The sequence below is a fragment of the Canis lupus genome, chromosome 27 (assembly GCF_048164855.1).
Source record: "Canis lupus baileyi chromosome 27, mCanLup2.hap1, whole genome shotgun sequence".
NCBI lineage: Eukaryota > Metazoa > Chordata > Mammalia > Carnivora > Canidae > Canis > Canis lupus.
In genome coordinates, this window is record NC_132864.1 from 27,998,313 (window position 1) to 28,019,158 (window position 20,846).

A 20,846-nucleotide genomic window follows, 5' to 3' on the forward strand; every position below is an offset into this window, starting at 1 on the left:
ACTTTTGATAGAGCCTTCCTAATGTCACTACTGCACCTCATTTGGATTTGTGCTGCCCACGGAGAAGCACAGACTGGAGGGGGCAGGTAGCACACAAGTGGCCAACCTGGCAGATGCCTTGAGGCAGTGCATTGGGACAGGAAGGGCCCCTGAGGACAGGCTTGTTGGCTTGTGCCTACTGATCAGTTGGATGCTGAGACAGGGGCTCCTGCCTAAGGCCTGGTGACTGGATCCACCTGGAAGGAACAGCAGTGGGCAGGAAGGCCCCCGCCCAGAATTGCCACTCTGTGGGGGCAACAGGTGAGCTGGCCTGGGTCAGGGTTGGGGAGACTACTCCACCTTTCTTGTTGGTGCCAAAAGGAGAGGACATAGTCCTGGCCCAGAGCCAGAGAGCCACTACCAAAGAACAGAGGACAAGGCTGGTAGGACACCAGCCAGAAGCTGAGTGTGAAACCTTGAGGCTCAAGGGCAGGGCCATGGCCATTACAGACATTTAGTCGGGTTACTATTCTGCATTTATTCAAATCTCTCTGGTATTTGGTAGCCAGAGAGAGGCTGTAAGGTGAGGAAGCATCAAATTATCCAATCAGGTTCTGGGGTAGAGATACCCTACCCTACCTCACCACACACAAAAACAGCTTTTGGAGCCATAGAAGTCTCAGACCCAGGGGAACCTGGCTGGCTGAGTTGGTTGAGCGCCTGACTCTTGATTTTGGCTCAAGTCATGATCTCAGGGTCCTGGGATCAAGCCTTGCATTGGGCTCTACACACAGTGGGAACTCTGCTTGAGGATTCTCTCTTCTCCTTTCCCTCTGCTCCTCCCACCACTTGCACTCTGTCTCTCAAATAAATAAATCTTATAAAGAAAAGGAAAAGAAAAGAAAAAAAGAGAAAAGAAAAGAAATGAAACGAAACTTCAAGCCCAGGTGGGGAAATTGCTTACTACACTGTTTATCCATCACCACATTGATGGCATCCTCATAACAACTTCTATTATTATCCTCATTTTCCAAATGAAAAAAACAAAAGGCTCAAGGTCACCCACTAATGAGAGGTCCCAAATCCAGGTGCGCCTGGCCCCAGAGCCCAAACCTACCCCCCACTATGTGCCACACCACAGAAAAATGCCTAGACATATAGAACACGGGGATAGCCACACCATCTGTGTAGGGCCCCCCAGTCTACTGCAGACGTCTGTGGCATTGCTGCAGCCTGCTTCCAGGAAGTGCCGGAGGCAGGTGCAATATGAACATTTATAAAGAACCACAATCGTGTCCGTGCAGACACACGTATGATACAAATGCAGACATGGACACAGGTTTGCATGATTTCCGGCAGACTGACCGGGCTGACCTTATGGAGTCAGCTTTATTTCTCTCTAGTCACTGCTCTTCCCCGTGCCTCTAGGAATCTGGGGCAGAAAGGGTCTCCAGTTTCTTCTGCAGTGTACCCCTCAACCCATCTTGCCTCCCCAACAGGCCAAGCTTTTGGTCATGGATTTGGAGGGCAGGGCGGGCTCTGGAACACTCCTCCTCCCCACGGCCTAGGCCTGAGTCTCTGGGGTTGAGGGTGGGTGGTAGAGGAATCACGTGACTCCCTGGAGGGACACATGACCAAGTACTCTGAGGGCCCTGCTCCTGTCCCAACACAGGGCAACCAGATCTGGGGGGGCACCCTTCCAGCCCTACCACATCCTGCACATCCCAGAACTATCATTGCTGAGGTACATCTGCCCAGGAAGCAGCCTCTTCGGTGGGGAAGCAGCAAATGGCTGAGCCCCTGTGATGCAACCATCTGGAAAGGCCTATGCTGGAACCACACTAGACATGGATGCACAGACCATACTGTGGCCCACCCACCCTCGCTGGGCCCTCCTTGAAGCTCCCCTCCACCTGCCCCACGGTCATAGGAGGCTGGTTTTGATGGGATGATAACACCTCTCCTCTCTTCTTGCAGGACCTCAGCCTTTGTGGGGAATTCTCTTGGAGGACTCCCACCAGGCCCAGGTGTCTCACTTGCCGATTTCCCCAACAGTCTTCTTTTAGAGGTGGCAGGTGTGTGGCTGGGGTGCTAGCTAGAGGTTACAGAGACCTGAGGGAGGGCTATGGCCCTTTGTGGCACCTCTCTTTAGAAAGTGGACACAATACTTCTTTGTCTTCTGTTTAGGCTCTGGCCACCCACTCTGGACAACAGGGAAGGCCCTCTGCACACCTTGTCACACACATAGCCCTAACATGTGTATTGTGCCAGTGGTAGCAACAGAAATCAACATTTCTCTGGGATACTGGTCCTAACCGATCCTGGATGGGCACACCGTCAATGCCATAGCGCCACCCTGGAACCCTGAATCCAGGATGCAGTCAAAAGCTGTCCTGTTCTTCCTCCTCTTTCTTTTTTTTTTTTTTTTTTTATTTATGATAGTCACAGAGAGAGAGAGAGAGAGGCAGAGACACAGACAGAGGGAGAAACAGGCTCCATGCACTGGGAGCCCGACGCGGGATTCGATCCTGGGTCTCCAGGATCGCGCCCTGGGCCAAAGGCAGGCGCTAAACCACTGCGCCACCCGGGGATCCCGTTCCTCCTCTTTCTTGTAGCAATTATGATCTGACTGCCCCCAGGTTCAGCTGTGTGCATGCACACACACACACACACACATGCACACAACACCATGGACACTGGCCTTCCAGCCCCCAGAACAACTTTGAAGCATTCTGCAGGATGCAGGGCAGAGGCCTCTCTGAGGGCTGCTGCTCTGTCATGCGGGCCTGCACCTGCTCAACAAGAGCAGAGTCCTTGTTTTATCTCATTAGTGGCACCTGTCCTGTGCTCATGTAAATATGTTTTCCACCAACATGTATAGGCAAAAGGAAAAATAGTGGTTGTGGAATCAAAAACAGAATAAAGAGCAAGTCCTGGAGTGGCAGGAGAGAAGACTCCAATGCCAAGTCTCACTTGACGTGCACAAGCTGTGGCAGCCGCATTGCCAAAGCAGTCCAGCAAACCAACCCAGAACAAAAAGGCCAAAGAATCCATGAATCACCCTGCTGGAAAGCCCCGGGGAGGGGATCTGGTGCTGCTCCAGTGCATCAGACCTGACACACATGGCTGCCTCCACTTCACCTTCGCCAGCTCCAGAGGACAAGTGCTCTGCAAGCCCTTAGTATCAGGAGCCTGAAGAAAAGTCACTTCTTAGCCATTGCTGTTCAGTGGCAAACCAGCTCACCTCCTCGATGAGATCGCTGGGTGTGGAAGGGGCAGAGATGGGGCCTGGGATCCTAGGATACGGCAGGGCAGTACACTTGGCAGCCCTCAAGGTACAGGGGATGTGGGAAGGCACAGGCTGGGAGGGCAGCTGGGAGGCATGACCTGAAATCAGCTTTGGCACCTGCTCCTATGCAGGTCTCCGGCCCTTGACCTGCGTGGGCCCCTCAGCCCTAAAATGCAAGGCTAGACTGGAAGTTTGCAAGAGCCTGCAGTGTTCTAGCTGACAAGGACCCTTTGCCTCTGTGGTCCCTCCTGTAACTCTGCTCCCCTTGGATGGAAGCCAGAACCTCCTTTCTGGGTTCATTAGGAAAGCAGCAGAGAGCACTCAGCATGACACACTGTCCTAGGCCTTATGGGCTTGCTATGCTGAAGCTGAAGAAACGCGGGCTGTTTTCCTCATACAGTCTGCCCTCAGAAGCCTCTAGAAGGTGAGGATTGGAAGTGTCTGTGGATGCTGCTGAAGGAGCTAAGCGCAGAGCAGTGGGCAGCAAGGCTCAGGCTCCCCACCCAGCCTTGAGGCTGGCCCAGTCCTCTGCTGAGATTGCATTGTTTAAATGAACCAACAAATTAATCCATAGTATTGTGCTCACAGGACCTATGTCAAAACAGATCTAAAGGACAAAAGCCATTTTCCCAAAATGAGCAGCTTCATGATCCAAAATTCATACCACCTCCCACCTGGTGATGATGAACATACCTGGTTTGACCCTTCCTTACTGTATGCCCAGAGCCCTGGAGGAGGGGTTCCTGACTGCTGGCAGGCCTATGATTAGGTGGGCCCTGGAGGCCTCATGGCCTGTCTTTGACATTCTCTCATATGAAAGACATGAGGTGAGATCGGAAGAAGAGCAGGTGAGGCCACTCCCTAGGTGGCAAACACCTGCTGCATACAAATTTCACACTTTCTCAAGTTATCCATCCATGTTATCTGAAGAATTCAAGCTTAGCACTGTGCTTCCCGATTTACTCAAAATAATAGAAAGCCACCATGTGTGCAGTGCCTTCTATGCATTAGGAAGCCTGTCAGTGCGTTATTTATACATAAGCCCCTTTAATACTCATGTTAAGGGAAAACTGCAAGGTAGGAAGCTGGTCCTCATCTTAGCAGTGAGGAATAGGCTGACGTGTTCTCACAGCTGGCAAGCAGCAAAATCAGAACCTGAGTCCTATGCACTGTAGTTCCCAACCATGATGGTATCACCTGGCAGTCAAGAGTCACCTGCTTCACAGGCCGAGATGTTGCGCGAAGAGGACATGATCCCAGGCCTGGTCCTGTGCCTCCTCCCCCTGCTCATGGCCCCACACAAAACTAAAAGCTGTGCAGAACGTGTGTGAAGTGGTAGGGACGAAGGAGGACCTGGAGATGAACCAGCCTGAAGTTTTAGTCTCCTTCAAAGAAGCTGCCAATTCCCACACCCCTGGCCCTTGGCTCCCATCCCATTCAGCTTGCCCCTGGGAAAGTAAACACACATTTGTCACCCCGACAGCACAATAACGAGAGGAAACCAGGGCCTGCAGGAGGAGCAGACAGGGCATACCATGCCCCACACAGCAGGGCTTGCCAGGCAGGGGCTGCCTCCACCCAGTGCACAGTCACTTCCCTTCTGTGTTGCAGGCTCGACCTGCTGACCTTTCAAGTCAAGGACCTGAGAATCTGAGATGTCTTTCTGGAAAGTTCTATCAAAATGTGACTCCCAGGTGTGGCCAGGCAACCAAAGGAAAGCAGGACAGGTACTCCTCAACCTCAACTGCCTGCTCCCATTTTTTTTTTTTTTAAGATTTTATTTATTTATCCATGAGGGACAGAGAGAGAGAGAGGTAGAGACACAGGCAGAGGGAGAAGCAGGCTCCATGCAGGGAGCCTGACGTGGGACTTGATCCTGGGTCTCCAGGATCATGCCCTGGGCTGAAGGCGGCACTAAACCGCTGAGCCACCCAGGCTGCCCTGCCTGCTCCCATTTATCTGGATATAGTGCAGCTATCAACCTTGATAAAAAGATACAGGGGTGTGCTGGTTGGCAATTCAACTGTGACTCATCTTAAAGCCATGAAGGCTTATTTGGTGAAGTAATAGGGAGACTGGGCCTCAGGGTAGATTGGTGGGCTTGGGTCTGGATAAGTCCTCCCTCCAAGAAGGCCGGCATCCCTGCTCTCCCTGGCCTCCCTCAATCTCAGGTGTTTGGCCCACAGGTTACTGACAGAAGTAGGTGGCACTTCTCTGTCTGGCATCTGTCTGCTGTTTGGGAAGCATGTTATCCTGCAACCAGGCCTGGGAGGCTGAGTCGGCACGCACCTGTTGAAAAGATTGTTGCGGCGAACCATCCGCAGAAAGCCAGTGGGGTCAGTGACAGAGTTAAGCTTGTTGTTCATCTCTTCGAACTGCTGGTCCATGATGTCTCCAGCTTCACTCTCGGTCTCACTGCTAGCACAGGCCCTGTAAGGACAACTGCAGAGTAAGCCAATCTAGAAAGGAAGTGCTCGGCTCTGGAAGTGTGCCCTGAGGGCCTGAGCCATCCCCCACCCAGCAAACCCCTGGTACTGAGTGCCTCCCCGAGGCTGGTGTCACCCCCTAACCTGGAGCCCTCCTTGGTGGCCCTGTGGCCCTCTTCCCTCCTCTGTCTTGTGCTTCTTAAACTGCACTCTGGCTGGTTGTTTCTGGTTGTTGCCCCTACGTGTCTGTGAACTCCCTGGAATTGGTGCTGTGCCTGAACTGCTGTTGCACCCGGCATCTAACATAACTACGTTATCTAACATAATGACACATGTTAGATGCTCAACAGCTGTGTGCTGAGCAAGCAGCATGATTTGCTGTCTCTGATGGGGTGACTGGGTGCCTCTCCCAGAGCAGAGCTTGGGTGAGTGTGGCAGTATGCAATCTTCTCAGCACAGGTTCCAGTCTAGTCCATTTCACCATTTCAGAAACAGTAACTAAGCACCTAACATGGCCCAGGCACCATGTCGGGCCTAGGGAACACATGGCCTAAAAAGGCAATTTCCACACAAGGAGACAGATGCGCATACAAGTGGCTACAATGCCAGGCAGAGAGGGCACTGTTTCAAACATGGGCTTGAGAAGTGTTGCTGATTGAAGCCTATTTTCCAAGCTCACCATGAGGATGTTACAATTTTCAAATTAATAAATTCATATTTCCCCTCTGACAGACTGTAATAGAACATCTACAATGGGTTTTAAATAAACAGAAATACTCAGAAGTGCCTTGATTCATCAGCATGATTAAAATGACAAAAGGCTTGTTACTGGTAAAAGCCAAGTACTGGTGGCCCAATGTGACCCATGTGGTGGTGAAGGGTCTGAGAGGGCGCCGCCCACCCTCCTCCCAGTCATCACCACACCTCACCCTGCCCTGAGGCTGGCACAAGCGGGACTTCACACTGGGCACCGCCTTCCTTCAGCTTGATGGTTACACTGGATTTCATGGAAATGCTGAGTGACACCCAATCCACAGAGAGTCCTCAGCCCCCATCAACCATGTTGTTTAAAGTTTCCTGCTAAGGACCAATGTGGGAGAGTGGAGGGCGCCCAGGGCCCTGGAGGAAGAGGACAGACTCTACACGCAAACCTCTTAATGCTGGAGAGGGACAGCCTTCCTGTCACTCAGAGTGAACAGACTTGGCACATCAAGATGTGGGTTTAACGTGAACATGACCTGTTTCAAATAGGCTGGTGGACCTGTGACATCAGAATGTCACAACAGGAAGGATAAGAAGACCCTTCCTAGGTTGTTATGGAGCCAAATGACACAGTGTGAGAAGCTGCCTGAAAAACTTGTATGAATGTCAAACCTGATGCAATGGGCCAACCTGATGGGTCTCCTGGGTGGCCAGCCATTTGTACAAACATTATTCTGGTATATCTGGAGGGTGTTGCTGTGTGAGGTTGAAATTTATCTGTATCTGTAGACTGAGGAAAGCAAATTGCCCTCCTCAATGTGAGTGGGCCCCATCCAATCCACTGAGGGCCTGAACAGAAGGAAGAGGCTGAATGAGAGAGAATTTCATTTCTACCTATCTTCAAGCTGGGACATTAGTCTCCTCCTGCCTTCAGACTTGGACTCAGCCTGGAACTTACACCATTGGCTCTTCTGGGTCCCTAGCATGCCAACTGCAGATCTTGGGGCTTCTCAGCCTTCATAACCATCTGAGCCAATTCCCCATAATAGACCTGTGTGTGTTTGTGTGTGCGTGTGCGTGAATGCACGCAGGTGCCCCACTGGTTCTATTTCTCTGGAGAACCTAGACTAACACACCTGCTAATTAGGCACCAGAGCCCTGACTCAGCCATATTCTTTACAGAAGGTCATGCAAAGGCCCCGTCACTGGGAAATGTTCCCAAGAGCTGAAGCCCTAAAGGTGTCAAAGTGAAGCAGTCTTCAAAGAGAGCCCAGAGGTATGATTTCTGGGCCAGCTATTCACCTTTACCCCAGAACCATGCTAACAGCTGGTAAAGCCATTAGTTTGCTTTTCTTCCCAGCCCAGACGATCTGAATGGCACTTCAAAGCCAGCACAGTCCCTGGCATGCAGTAAGTATGCCACAAGAAATTGGTGAATGAATGAATGACTTAACCTGGAGAGCATTTTATAATATGCAAAATATTTTGATTTTATTGTCTATGAGGTAGTTCTTACTGTTTCCACCTTATTTCTAAGGAGACTGAGGTTTAGAGAAGTCAAGGAACTTGGCCAAAGGGCACCAGGCCTGAACCCAGGTCTTTGGCACTGACTTCCCCACCTGCCCTCTCCCCTCTAAGGCTCTAAGCCTGTCACATCCAAGTCTCTCCCAGCTGGGGTTTGACCAGGTGGGGGAAGGGGTGAATATAGGAAGCAAAGGAAACCAGGAAACATCAGAGCACCTAAACAAATCACCATGACTTCCATCCTGCTGGGGAGCAGGGAATGAGGTTTAATTCCTCTTTCTCTGCCCCACGGGCAGCAGCTGAACAGGCGAGCAGAACAGGCAAGCAGCTGAAGGCTTGAAATGCTCCCATGGGGGCTGAGGGCCCTTCACAGAGACCCTGGTAAATATCACTCAACAAGCCCCTCTGTCCAGGGACACATTCATCATCTGAATGTGACTGCCTGCTTGGAGCTGAGAAATCTGCTTGTCATTCAGCTCTTTGCAAAGGGGAGAAGAATTGGCTGGAACCGGTATCAGCCTCCATTATCTTGCAGTTCCACTCTTGCTGTCAACTGCAGACAGAGCCCTCAGAATCTCATGCTTAATGGGGTTGTTTCCTATTTTCTGACCCTTCAGAGTATTAACACTGAAGTGAAAAACAAACAGGCAATGTCACAGACAAAGGAATCTTCCATTTACAAAACAAGCCTCATCTCTACAGCAGGTATCCCAAGAATGCCTTCGTATCACGATCACCACTCCCACCTCCATTTCTCTGAGAGACCTTCTAGAGATGGCACATCACCTAGTGTGATTCCATTCACTCTAACTCAACAATGATTACTGAGCAGGACCCATGTAAGGATTGCAGAGGCTAAACAGAGGAGGGTCACACTACACCTGCCTTCAAGGCACAAGCTACTATGACTAGTGACTACTGGCTAAGGTGGTTTAAGGAGTTCAAGGAGGGTACTAGCCTGTCACCAAGATGGGGAGAGTATATAGGCTTTCCCAGAATTTGCTGCATCTGAGAGGTATCTTGAAGAATACACGTTTGATAGAGACTTGGGGGGAGTGCTTCCAGGCAGAGGGAATGGGATGAGCAAAGGTATGGAGATAAGAGAGTGTGGGGGCTATTTGGGATGAAAGGACTAGCCCAGCTGAGCTGGAGTAGAGGATATGAGTGGGAGAGGAGGAGGAGGAGTAATGGTAGAGGACTTGGAACTTGGAAGGCAGCTGATAATTGTCAGTCCAGGCCTCTGAACATGGGGTGACAGGCTCAGGGTTGCTTTTTGGCAGATAGTCAACTGGAATAGAGAGGAGAATGTGGGATAGCTGGGTGGCTATTACCAGCACCTGCTCAGAAGCAGCCTTGAAGGCCCAGAATCAAGTTCACTGAAACCCAATCAGCCCCTCACACCACCTACCAGAAGCCCAATTATTGGTATTTACTGTTGTGCTAATACATGCATGTCCCTGGGTATCAACATGACAGGTGAGGCAAGTCTTCCAAAAACCCCTGGCCTCTGAAATGTGATAGTGGCTTCCTCCTCTGCTCCAAGCCTCTGTCCCGTCTCCCCTACAAACAGACTAGCTGAGTATAACCCCACTTTCCTGATTCTTCCCCACTTCTTGTCCTCTGTTGTCCACCAACATGGTCCTGGCTTGTCCTGGGGTTGAGACGGCTATCTCATTAGTCTAGATATATGAACCAGGCTGGCAAGTGTAAGAGTGGAAAAGTGGGAACTGACAGAAGAAATATTACCAGAAAGAGAGTTTATTTGCCTGGGAAACTCATTGAAGGGACAAGTAGCAGTTAAAATATGCCAGATGGGAAACTGGTGGCAAAGCAAGAAACTGAAAGTAGAAGTTGGTCTTAGGTGGAAGAAGAATGGGTTCAATTTGGACATGGTGAGCATGCAGACAAGAAGCTTAGTTGGCAAGGCCAAGTATGCAGATGTTGATTCAGTTATTTAGATACTTCCTTCCAGAAGGCCTAGAGACTATAGAAATCCAGATCTGGGGCTCAGGGGAGAGGTCAAGACCAATTGTTTGACGTCTCATTCATTTGCTCATTCAACAAATATTACTAAGTATTTCTTTTATAAATATTCTGCTTTCCCAGGTTCTGGTTCCAGGTAAAATGGAGTAAGCACATTCCTCCCTATCCTTCCTGCTGGATATAACTCTAAACCCTGGATAGGGATGGGCTGCATGGAGCAGCTATGTGAGGAAGGCGAAAAGTAAATAATATCAGGCAAACTGGGGAAGAAGACTAGAATTTGAAGTGCCACCAAATCAGTTAAGAGCTTCATGTTCTTTCTCCCTCTGGAATCCCTCAGACAGGTCTCCATGCAGCCTAAAATGGAGAAGTGGGTATCAGGGCAAATAGACAAAGCTCCAGGAGGAGCCCTATATTTCTTACTCAGAAGAGAGAAAAGCTCCATTTTTCTTATCCTCCCATCTCTGCTCTCATGTTCTAGGCCACAAACAATCCTGAGTTGGTAGTGGCAGTGGCAGCAACAGCAAGGGCTGGAAGGAGTTTAAACTCTGAGAGAAAGGAAACTTTGGGCCTAACCATAGATGTGTCCCCATAAGGGCAAGGTAACCCCCTTTGCTTTTTCTCTTCCTTTCTCCCCCTGTCCTTTGTTCTATGATGTGAAGAGTCACTACAGGAGAGGTGCAGCAAGGGAGTGGGGTGATAGTGTAAATAAATCCCCAGATTTTTGGTGAGAGGATCAAAAAAAAAAGAGCCCTGGGGAATTGAAAGATACTGGTGAGAGTGGAGGGAGGTATTCAGAAAAGGAAGCACATAAAGTTGCTTATGAATTCCTGGATTCACCCCTAAGCTGCACACTTGTAGAGCTGACCCTAAAGATTATGAGAACCTAAATACAAGATGGACTGCTGCCCAGTTCCTGAGCACTACTGAATAGTGCACCTATGGGATAGATTTGAGTAGCATGGCAAGAAACTTTGAAAATGGAACTTACACTGAAAGCTGGTCAGAGCTTCTGACCTGAACCCTAAACAGGTCAACTGCCCACCTTGGCAAAAACATCAACATCTTCCACAGGAGTCAAACAAGACTCAGAGTTTAACTTAATTCAATAAAAGAATTCAAAATGTCCAAGATATAATCCCAAATTGCCCAGCATCCAAAAAAAAAAAAAAAAAAAAAAAAACTAGGAAAACCTCAACTTACATGGGAAAAGGCAATCACCAGATGTCTTTTGGAATTATGCTAAGATGATACAAGTATTAACAGGAATTGTGTGACAAAGACCTTAAAGCAGCTATTTAAAAATGCTACAAGTAAGGGCAAAAACTCTTGAAAAGATGGCAAGAAAGAAGATCCCAGCAAAAAACATAAGATAATAAGAAGCAGCAAATGAAAAATTTGGTACTAAAAACAAATAACTGAAGTAAAAACTCACAGTATGAGTTCAATAACAGAATGGACATGACAGAAGAAAATAAATGTACCTAAAGACAGAAGAGCAGGGGCACCTAGGAGGCTCAATGGTTGAGCAACTGCCTTTGGCTCAGGTTGTGATTCTGGGGTCCTGGGATCAAGTTCTGCATCAGGCTCCCCTTGGGGAGCCTGCTTCTCCCTCTGCCTATGTCTCTGCCTCTCTCTGTCTCTTATGACTAAATAAATAAAATATTAAAAAATAAAGATAGAAGACCAATAGAGATTATCCAATCCGATTAACAGAAAAAAGGGGTTTTCTTTGGTTTTGTTTTGTTTTATAAATGAACAAACCTGAGCAACCTGTGGTTCCATGCCAAAAGACTTAACATTCATGTATTCAGAGCCCAATAATGAGAGGAGAAAGAGTGTAGAACAGAAAAAAATTGAGGGAATAATGAATGAAAATTTCCCAAATTTTGTGTTAGACATAAATCTACAGATCAAGAAGCTGAGTGAACCACAAACAGAATAAACCCAAGGAAATCCATGACCAGATGCATTATATTCAAATATCAGAAAACTAAAGACAAAGAAAAAAATCTTGAAAGCTTCCAGAGATAAAAGATGCATTATGTACAGGGCAATAATCATTCAAATAACTGGATATTTCTCACCAGAGACTATGGATACCAGGAAGAAATGGAAACATATTTATGTGTTGAAAATAAAGAATGATCAACCTAGAATTCCATGTCCAGTGAAAATATCGTTCTCAGATGAAAGAAAACTAGAAGCCTGAGATTACAAATACTCTCAGAGATTATAGACATATTCCCTTGTTCATGCCTATGCAAACTATTCCCTCCCTGATGGTGGGCAGGACCTATGGAATGCCTCTAATCAACACGATATGGCACAGTAATGGATGTTACTTTTGTGATTATGTATTTAAGACTGTAACTTCTGGATTACTGTAACTTCTATTGTCTTCTTGGCTTGTACACCTTGATGAGATAAGTAGCCATGTTAGAGAAGCCTACGTGGCAAGTAATGCAGGGCAGTCTCTGGTCAATAGCCAGCAAGAAACTGAGACTCTCAGTCCAGCAGGCTAAAAAGAAACAAATCCTGCCAATAATCATATAAGCTTAGAAGTGGTTTCTTTTCCAGTCAAGCATTTAGACAAGACCTCAACCATAACTAACACTTTGATTGCAGCCTCAAGAAAGACTCTGAAGCAGAGGACAAAATTAAGCCATTCCAGGATTCCTGATACACAGAAATAGTGGGATAATAAAATTTTATTGTTTTAAGCCACTAAATTTTGGGTAATTTGTTACTCAATAATATATAACTAATACAAATACTAAGAGAATTCACTAACAGCTGACCTACTCTAAAATAATTTCTAAAGAAACTTCTTTAGACAGAAGAGAAATGACACCAGAAGGGAATTAGGAACATCAGGGAAGAAGAGAAAGTAATAAATATTAAATGTCTGAGTAAATATAACTATTCTCCCAATACTGTTTGATGGAATTTTAATATATGTATACAGTATACATGACAAATACAAGATAAGAGTGGAAGGAAATGTTACCCCATGGTGGTAAGATTTCTATATTTCACTTGGAATAATAAAATACCAATAATAAGTAGATTGCAGACTGTTAAAAATATGTATATTATAATCCTTGGAGCAACCATTAAAGGGCTATAAAAAGAGTTAGAGTCAAAGATAAAAGAGATACATTAAAATGGAGTTTAAAAAAAGTTCACGTAACCCAAAAGAAGAAAGGGGAAACAGAGCAATGTAAATCAGAGAAATAAAACAAATATTAATATGGAATACATAAATTGACATGTATCTATAATTATATTAAATGTAAATGGTCTAAATATAGAGATTGACAGAATGGAATTAAAAAAAAAAAAAAACATGACCTATGATCTCAGGGTCCTGGGATGGAACCCTGCATCAGGCTCCCCACCCAGTGGGGAGTCTGCTTTTTCTTCTTCTTCTGCCCCTTCTCTCCACCCCCAACCATCATCCTTTCTATCTCAAATAAATAAATAAATAAAATCTTAAGTTAAAAGTAAAAGGATACAAACAGATACACCATACAAACACTATTCAAAACAAAGCTGGAGTGGTTACATTAAGATCAAAGTAGACTCCAGAGCAAAGAAAATTACCAGGAACACATTACACAATAATAAAAGATCCAACTCACCAAGAACATAAAATGATTCTAAGTGTGTATTCACTTGCCAACAGAGCTTCAAAATACATGATGCAAAAACTGACAGAACTGAAAGAAGAAATAATAAGTTGGCAGAGATTTCCACACACCTTTCTCAATAGTTGACAGAACTGGTAAACAGAAAATCAAAAAAGATGTAGAAAAACTGAACAACATCATCAACCAGCCAAGTATAACTGACATGGAGAGAACACTAGACCCAGCAAAAGCAGAATACATATTCTTCCCAAATCCATATAGAACATTCTCCAAGATAGGACACACCTTGGGTCATAAAACAAACCTTAACAAATTTAAAATAATTGAAAGCATATGAAATATGTCTTCTGGCCACCATGGAATTAGTTTTGAAAGTGAGAAAAGAAAGGTAACAGGAAAATCTCCATCAACTTGTAAACTAAACAAGACTTCTAAATAACTGTCAAAGAAGAAGCCTTTAGGGAAATTAGAAAAATACTTTGAACTGAACACAACTGAAAATACAACATAAAATTTGTGGGATGTAGTTAAAGTCTTAGCAATAACTTTATAGCATTAAGTGTTTACATTAGAAAAAAAAAGAGTTGATATTCATAATCTAAACTTGTACTTTAAGAAACTAGAAAAAATGGAGCAAAACAAACCAAAATGAACAGAGGAAAAAATAATAGAGCAGAAATTAATGAAATAGAAAAGAGTAAAACAAATCTTTAAAAAAAAATCAAAACAAAAAGTTGGTTGTCTTTAAAAGAAATCCATAAAATTGAGAAGTCGCTGCCCAGACAAAGCAAGAATAAAAAAAGAGAAGGCAAAAATTATTGATATCAGAAATGAAAGAGGAAACCTAACTAGTGATTCAACAGAAATTAAAAGGATAATAAGGGAATACTACAAACAACTCTACACATATGGATTCAGTAACTTAGATGAAATGGATCAATTACTCAGAAACTGCAAACTACTAAAGCTCATCCAAAAGGAAATAGATAACCTGAATAGTCTTATAACTATTAAAGAATTATATTCATTGTTGAAAATCATCCAAAATGACATCTCCAAGTCCAGATGGTTTCAATGGCAAATTCTATCAAACATTTATTTTTATTTTTTTTCTATCAAACATTTAAAGAAGAAATAATACTAATTCTAGGGGATCCCTGGGTGGCGCAGAGGTTTGGCGCCTGCCTTTGGCCCAGGGCGCGATCCTGGAGACCCGGGATCGAGTCCCACATTGGGCTCCCGGTGCATGGAGCCTGCTTCTCCCTCTGCCTGTGTCTCTGCCTCTCTCTCTCTCTCTCTCTGTGTGTGTGTGTGTGTGTGTGACTATCATAAATAAATAAAAAAAAATAAAAAAAATACTAATTCTATGCAATCACTTCCAGGAACTAGAGGAAAGAACACTTCCCAACTCATTTTCATGCAGCCTGTGCTACCTGGATACCAAAAGCAAACAAAGACAACATGAAGAAATAAATTCTGCAAACCAATATTCCATAGATCAAATAGAAAACAGACAAAAATAATCAATAAAGTATCATCAATAGAATTCAGAAACATGTAAAAAGAATTACACACCATAGTCAAAAGGGAGTAGGGCTACTCCAGGAATGTAGGACTTGTTCAATATTTGAAAAATCAGTCAATATAATCCACCATGTTAACAGACTAAAGAAAAATTGGGCACCTGGGTGGCTCAGCCAGTTAGGCACCTTCCTTCAGCTCAGGTCATGATCCCAAGGTTCTGGGATCAAGCCCCACATCAGGCTCCCTGCTCAGCAAGGAGACTGCTTCTTTCTCTCCCTCTGCCTGCCATTCCCCCATTTGTGCTCTGCCTCTCTTTGTCAAATAAATATTTTTTTAAAAACAGACTAAAGAAAAAGATACACATTTGTGTCAATTGATGCAGAGAAGCATCTGACAATATCTAACACCAACTTTGATAAAAATTTGCAAATGAGTAATATAAAAGAGAATGTCATCAACCTGATAAAAAGCAGCTACAACAAGACTGCAGCTAATATTATACTTACCCCAGGAACAGGGTAAGTATGTCAGTTCACATCATTCATATTCAACACAGTACTGGAAGCCCTAATCAATGCAAAAAGGCAAGAGAAGGAAATAAAATGGATTGGAAGGAAGAAAATAAAGTATCTATATACAGAAGACATGACTATCTATGTAGAAGGAAGTAAAATGGATTGGAAAGGAAGAAAATAAAGTATCTATATGCAGAAGACATTATTGTCTATGAAGAAAATGCCAAGGAATACAAAAAAAACGACTACTAGAGCCATGGAGTTTCACAAGGTTGCAAGATATAAAACCAATGCACAAAAAGTCAGTATTTCTACATATTAGCAACAAACAATTCCAAACTAAAACTTTAAAAATTATCTCATATATAATAGCTCCCCAAATGAAATACTCAGGTATAAATCTAACAAATAAACATATAAGATTTGTATGCTGAAAACTACAAAATGCTGATGAAAGAAATCAAAGATCTAAATAAATGGAGAGACATACCATGTTCATGGGTTTTAAGACTCAGTATAATAAAGACAGCAAATTTTCCCAAATTGATCTATAAGTTGAAATACTAATCAAAATCTTTTTTTTTTAAAGATTTTATTTATTTATTTATTCATGAGAGACACAGACTGAGAGAGAGAGAGAGAGAGGCAGAGACACAGGCAGAGGGAGAAGCAGGCTCCACGCAGGGAGCCCGACGCGGGACTCGATCCCGGTCTCCAGGATCATGCCAAGGGCTGAAGGCGGCGCTAAACCGCTGAGCCACTCAGGCTGCCCTACTAATCAAAATCTTAAGACATTTTTGTAGCTATATGAGAAGCTGATTCTAAAATATATATGAAAAGGCAAATGAACTAAAGCAGGTAAAACAATTTTGAAGAAGTATAATTAGTTGAAGGAATGACACTGTCAGATCTTAAGACTCACTATAAGGCTACAGAAAAAAGAAAGTGTGGTATTAGTAAAAGGATAGACATGTAGATCAATGGAACAGAATAGAGTCCCAAAATAGGCCCATCTAAATATGGTCAATTAACTTTTGCCAAAGGTGCTGAGACTGCTGAGACAATTTAATAGAGGAAGGAGTCTTCCATAAATGGCTTGGGAACAAGTGGGTATCCACATAAAAAAAAAAAAAAAAAAAAGAAAGAAAGAAAGAAAGAAAGAAAGAAAGAAAGAAAGAAAGAAAGAAAGGAGCTCTGTAAATGAGCCCAGACTAAACTTCACACTTTACACAAAAATTAATTCAAAATAAATTACAGATCTAAATATTAAAATGTAGGGACACCTGGGTGGCTCAGTGGTTGAATGTCTGCCTTTGGCTCAGGGTGTGATCCTGGAGTTCCTGGATCAAGTTCCGCATCCAGCTCCCTGCGAGGACCTGGCTTCTCCCTCTATCAATGTCTCTGCCTCTCTCTCTCTCTCGGTCTCTCATGAATAAGTAAATTAAAAAAATATTTTAAAAAATAAATATAAAAATGTAAAACTATAAAACTACTAGAAGATAATATAGGAGAAAAACTGACCTAAAGTTAGTGACAGATTTTTTTAGACATTTTACAAAAACATGATTCATAAAGAAATAACTGATAAAACTGATGTCAGAAAAATTAAGCTTTTGCCCTGTGAAAGACATTGTTGAGAGAAGAAGACAAGCTACTGAGAGATAATATTTGCAAGCCACATATCTGCCAAAGAACTTGTATCCTGAATGTATAATTAAGACCTTTCAAACCCAACAGTATGAAAACAAACAACTCAATTTAAAAACTGGGTAAAAGACCTGAACAGTTATTTCTCCAAAGAGAATATAAAAATGGTACAATATAAGAAATAAGAGCATGAAGAAATGTTCAGTATATGAGCCATAAGAGAAATGCAAATTAAAACCATGATAAAATACCACTACACATCTATGTGAATGGCTGACAATATCAGGTGCTGGCAAGATGGAGCAACTGGAACTCTCATATACTGCGGGTAGGGAAGCAAAATGGGATAGGCATTCTGGAACACATTCTGCTATTTCTTATAAATTGAAATATATATTTGCTATATGACAGAGAAATTCCACTCCTGAGGAAATGAATTTATTTGCCATACTTACCCTAAAGTGGTCAATCAATGAATGTTAAAAGCAGTTCTAGTCATAAATGCCCCAAACTGGAACCAACCCAAAGGTTCTTCAGTGAGTGAATAGATGAGCAAACTGTGGTATGTCCATACAATGGAATAGTCAGTAATAAAGAGGAATGAACTGCTGATACAGTCAACAATTTGGAAGACTCAGAAACTTCAGACTGAGTGAAAGAAGCCAGTATTAAAATGTTATGCACTGTACGATATATGACATTCTCCAAAAGAAAAGACTATAATGACAAAGAGCTGATTGGTGTTGCCCAGGGTTAGAGGTAGAGGGAGGTAGAGAGGACTGTAAAAAGATGGAGTTCTTTGGGATGATGCAACTGTTCCGTATCCTGACTGTGGTCGAGGTCACACAAACTCGTTCAAGGATTAAAATTCCTAGGACTGTACACCAAAGGAGTAACTTTTACTGTGTGACAGTTATCCATTTTTTGCCTCTGTGTTCCAAATTCATCCTTTATTGCCTGCTCCAAAATAATGGATCACGGCCCTTTAGGGCAGCCCGGGTGGCTCAGCGGTTTAACACTGCCATCAGCCCAGGGTGTGATCCTGGAGACCCGGGATCGAGTTCCACGTCAGGATCCCTGCAGGGAACCTGCTTCTCCCTCTGCCTGTGTCTCTGCCTCTCTCTCTCTCTCTCTCTCTCTCTGTGTTTCTCATGAACAAATAAATAAAATCTTTAAAAAAAAAAAAAAGAGTACTGGATCACGGCCCTTTAGATATTTTTCTTTTGCCAGCAGGCACAGTATGGAGCACTGGGAGCCCTGGAGAGTTGTACAGGAGGAAGTAGTTTTGCCTTCCTTTTCTGGTGTGCACATTCAGCAGGTTCCTGAAGCACATGCAGGTCCCCCAAGGCTTGGCTCTTCCAGTGCACAGCTCCTGCAGCACAAGTAGGTTCTCTAGCATTTGGCCCTTGCACCACCCAAGGTTTCTCCAGGACCCAGTCCCTGCAGCATGGGGGCTTTCTGCACAGCACCATTTTGCAGCACATGGTGGTCAGTACCCACAGTGGCCATCAACTTCCCCTGGTAACCACTCCTTGGGTGGTTCTGTACTGGAGTAAGGTGTCTCCCTATGAAACACTTTCCTTACCTCCCTGGAGAGCATATTTTTGCAAATTCTGAGGGTAGATTTCCAGCAAGTTCCAGCAGTGTGGTACACAGCAACTGTTCTGCCACTGAGAGAGCCATGGCAGTGCCATCTCCAAAAGTGTCCACATCTCAGCCCTCAATGGGAGTGGGGATCCTCTTCTTAGGCATTCTGTCTCAGTCTTCAAGGGCAGTGACTGCTCCTTGTATCTGTGATTCCTATGTTCTTTAGAATAGTTTCATTAGCCAATCCTTCTTTACTCCAATCTCTGTTACAGTTAACAATTATTTTTAAAAATTTTATTTATTTATTTATTTATTTATTTATTTATTTATTTATTTATGAGACAAAGTGAGTACAGGGGAGGGACAGTGGGAGAGAGAGAAACCCAACTCAACTCTGCATAGAGCATGTCACAGAGCCAATACCACAACCCTGACATCATGACCTGAGTTGAAACCAAGAGCTGATGCCCAACCAACTGAGCCACCCTGGTGCTCCAGTTAACAATCCTTTACCTTAAACTATAAGAGTAAGTAAGACAAAGTAAGTACGTAAGATAAACTTTGGTGCCACACATTCATCCATCTGGTCATCAGGTAGACCAACTCTCAAAAACATTCATTGTGTGACTAGTGTGCACCAAGCCCTTAGTTAGGCCTGCGATTATTTCAAGTGAAGACAAGCCTCTGCCCCTGAAAAGTTCCAAGAAGGTACAAGATGGGCACACTAATCCCTGCAACACACACAAAAAATTATGACATGGTAGCATGTATATGTATATGTGTATATACAGAGAGACCAAATGAACAATCAGCAGGTGATGGGAGAGAGAGAGAGGAAGAGAGAGGGACTGATTATGAGAATATGAATGAGTGGGGCAGCCCGGGTGGCTCAGTGGTTTAGTGCCGCCTTCGGCCCAGGGCGTGATCCTGGAGACCTGGGATCGAGTCCCGTGTTGAGCTCCCTGCATGGAGCCTGCTTCTCCCTCTGCCTGTGTCTCTTCCTCTCTCTCTCTGTCTCTGTCTCTCTCTCATGAATAAATAAATAAAATCTTTAAAAAAAAAAGAATATGAATGAGTAAACAGTTAGTAGCTGTACAGAAAGAGCCCTTAGAGCCTTTGGACTCATGGCCTGATTTTTGGCCACTCCTCCATGGCTGTGATGTGAAACAGAAGGAACAGTAGAAAAGTGCTGGCTGTCACAGTTCAGCAAAGGGGAAGCCTGAAGGCTTGAGGGAGAAGGATGTGGGCCAGGTGGCAAGGCAGAAGGAGTGGAGGACCTTCACTCCTGACCCAGTCAGCTGCCCAGCTTTGGCAAGCTAGGGATGCACTAAACCTGTTTCCTCCCCATTCTGCTTACATTCCAGTCCTGTCGACCCGACTCTGGACTGCTGGCCTGCCTATCTGTCCTACCTGCTGGGCCTGATCACCGCACTAGCTCCCCTGGCCCGTGGCTCTTGAGACCAAGGCTTCTGGCTCAGACTTAGCCCTTTCTATTCCTGGACCTCTGTTCTTGCTCCAGGCCCCTGACCTGGCACTTGCCCACTAGCCAGAACCCCAGCTGGATCCCGCCCCAGCCCCCTGCATGGAGCTGGGTAGACGACTGAGGTTTAGATCATCTCAGTCACAGAACAACGAGAGCAAAAGGTTAAAGTCAGCATGAGCTGGATTATGTTGGATTACAGCACAGGTCCTGGAGAGGGGCTGAGCTGGGCAGGGGGGTGGGGACAGTCCAGCAGGTGGGCAGCAGCTTCTCCATGTGCCCACCTGCCCTGCCAGCATCTGCTCCTGGAACCCTGTGAGAAGCCCAGCCCCCACCTACTTCAGGGAATATAAATCATGCCATCACCAGAGGCAAGCTCCAGAATGCTGTTCGCACGCGGCTTTCCCCAGAGAGATGGAAATAGCCCATGAATCAAGAGCCACAGAGCCGTGCCAGAGCTCATTCTCTTCTCAGGGACAGGGTTTGGCAAGAGGCTCCAGAGAGGATTTTCATTTGTAAGTATGGCCTCCTGATCTC

The 20,846-nt window shown here is 44.8% G+C and overlaps 1 protein-coding gene across 3 annotated transcripts in view; it reads right to left on the reverse strand.

The window, feature by feature from the left end:
* Positions 1–20,846, reverse strand: part of TTC28 (tetratricopeptide repeat domain 28) — a 625,508-nt gene that overhangs the window by 41,806 nt on the left and 562,856 nt on the right. For all 3 annotated transcript variants that reach the window (XM_072803063.1, XM_072803062.1, XM_072803064.1), the window contains one exon: positions 5,558–5,698. In XM_072803063.1, coding sequence (XP_072659164.1) covers positions 5,558–5,698 — 141 coding nt within the window. The remainder of the gene's footprint in view (positions 1–5,557; positions 5,699–20,846) is intronic.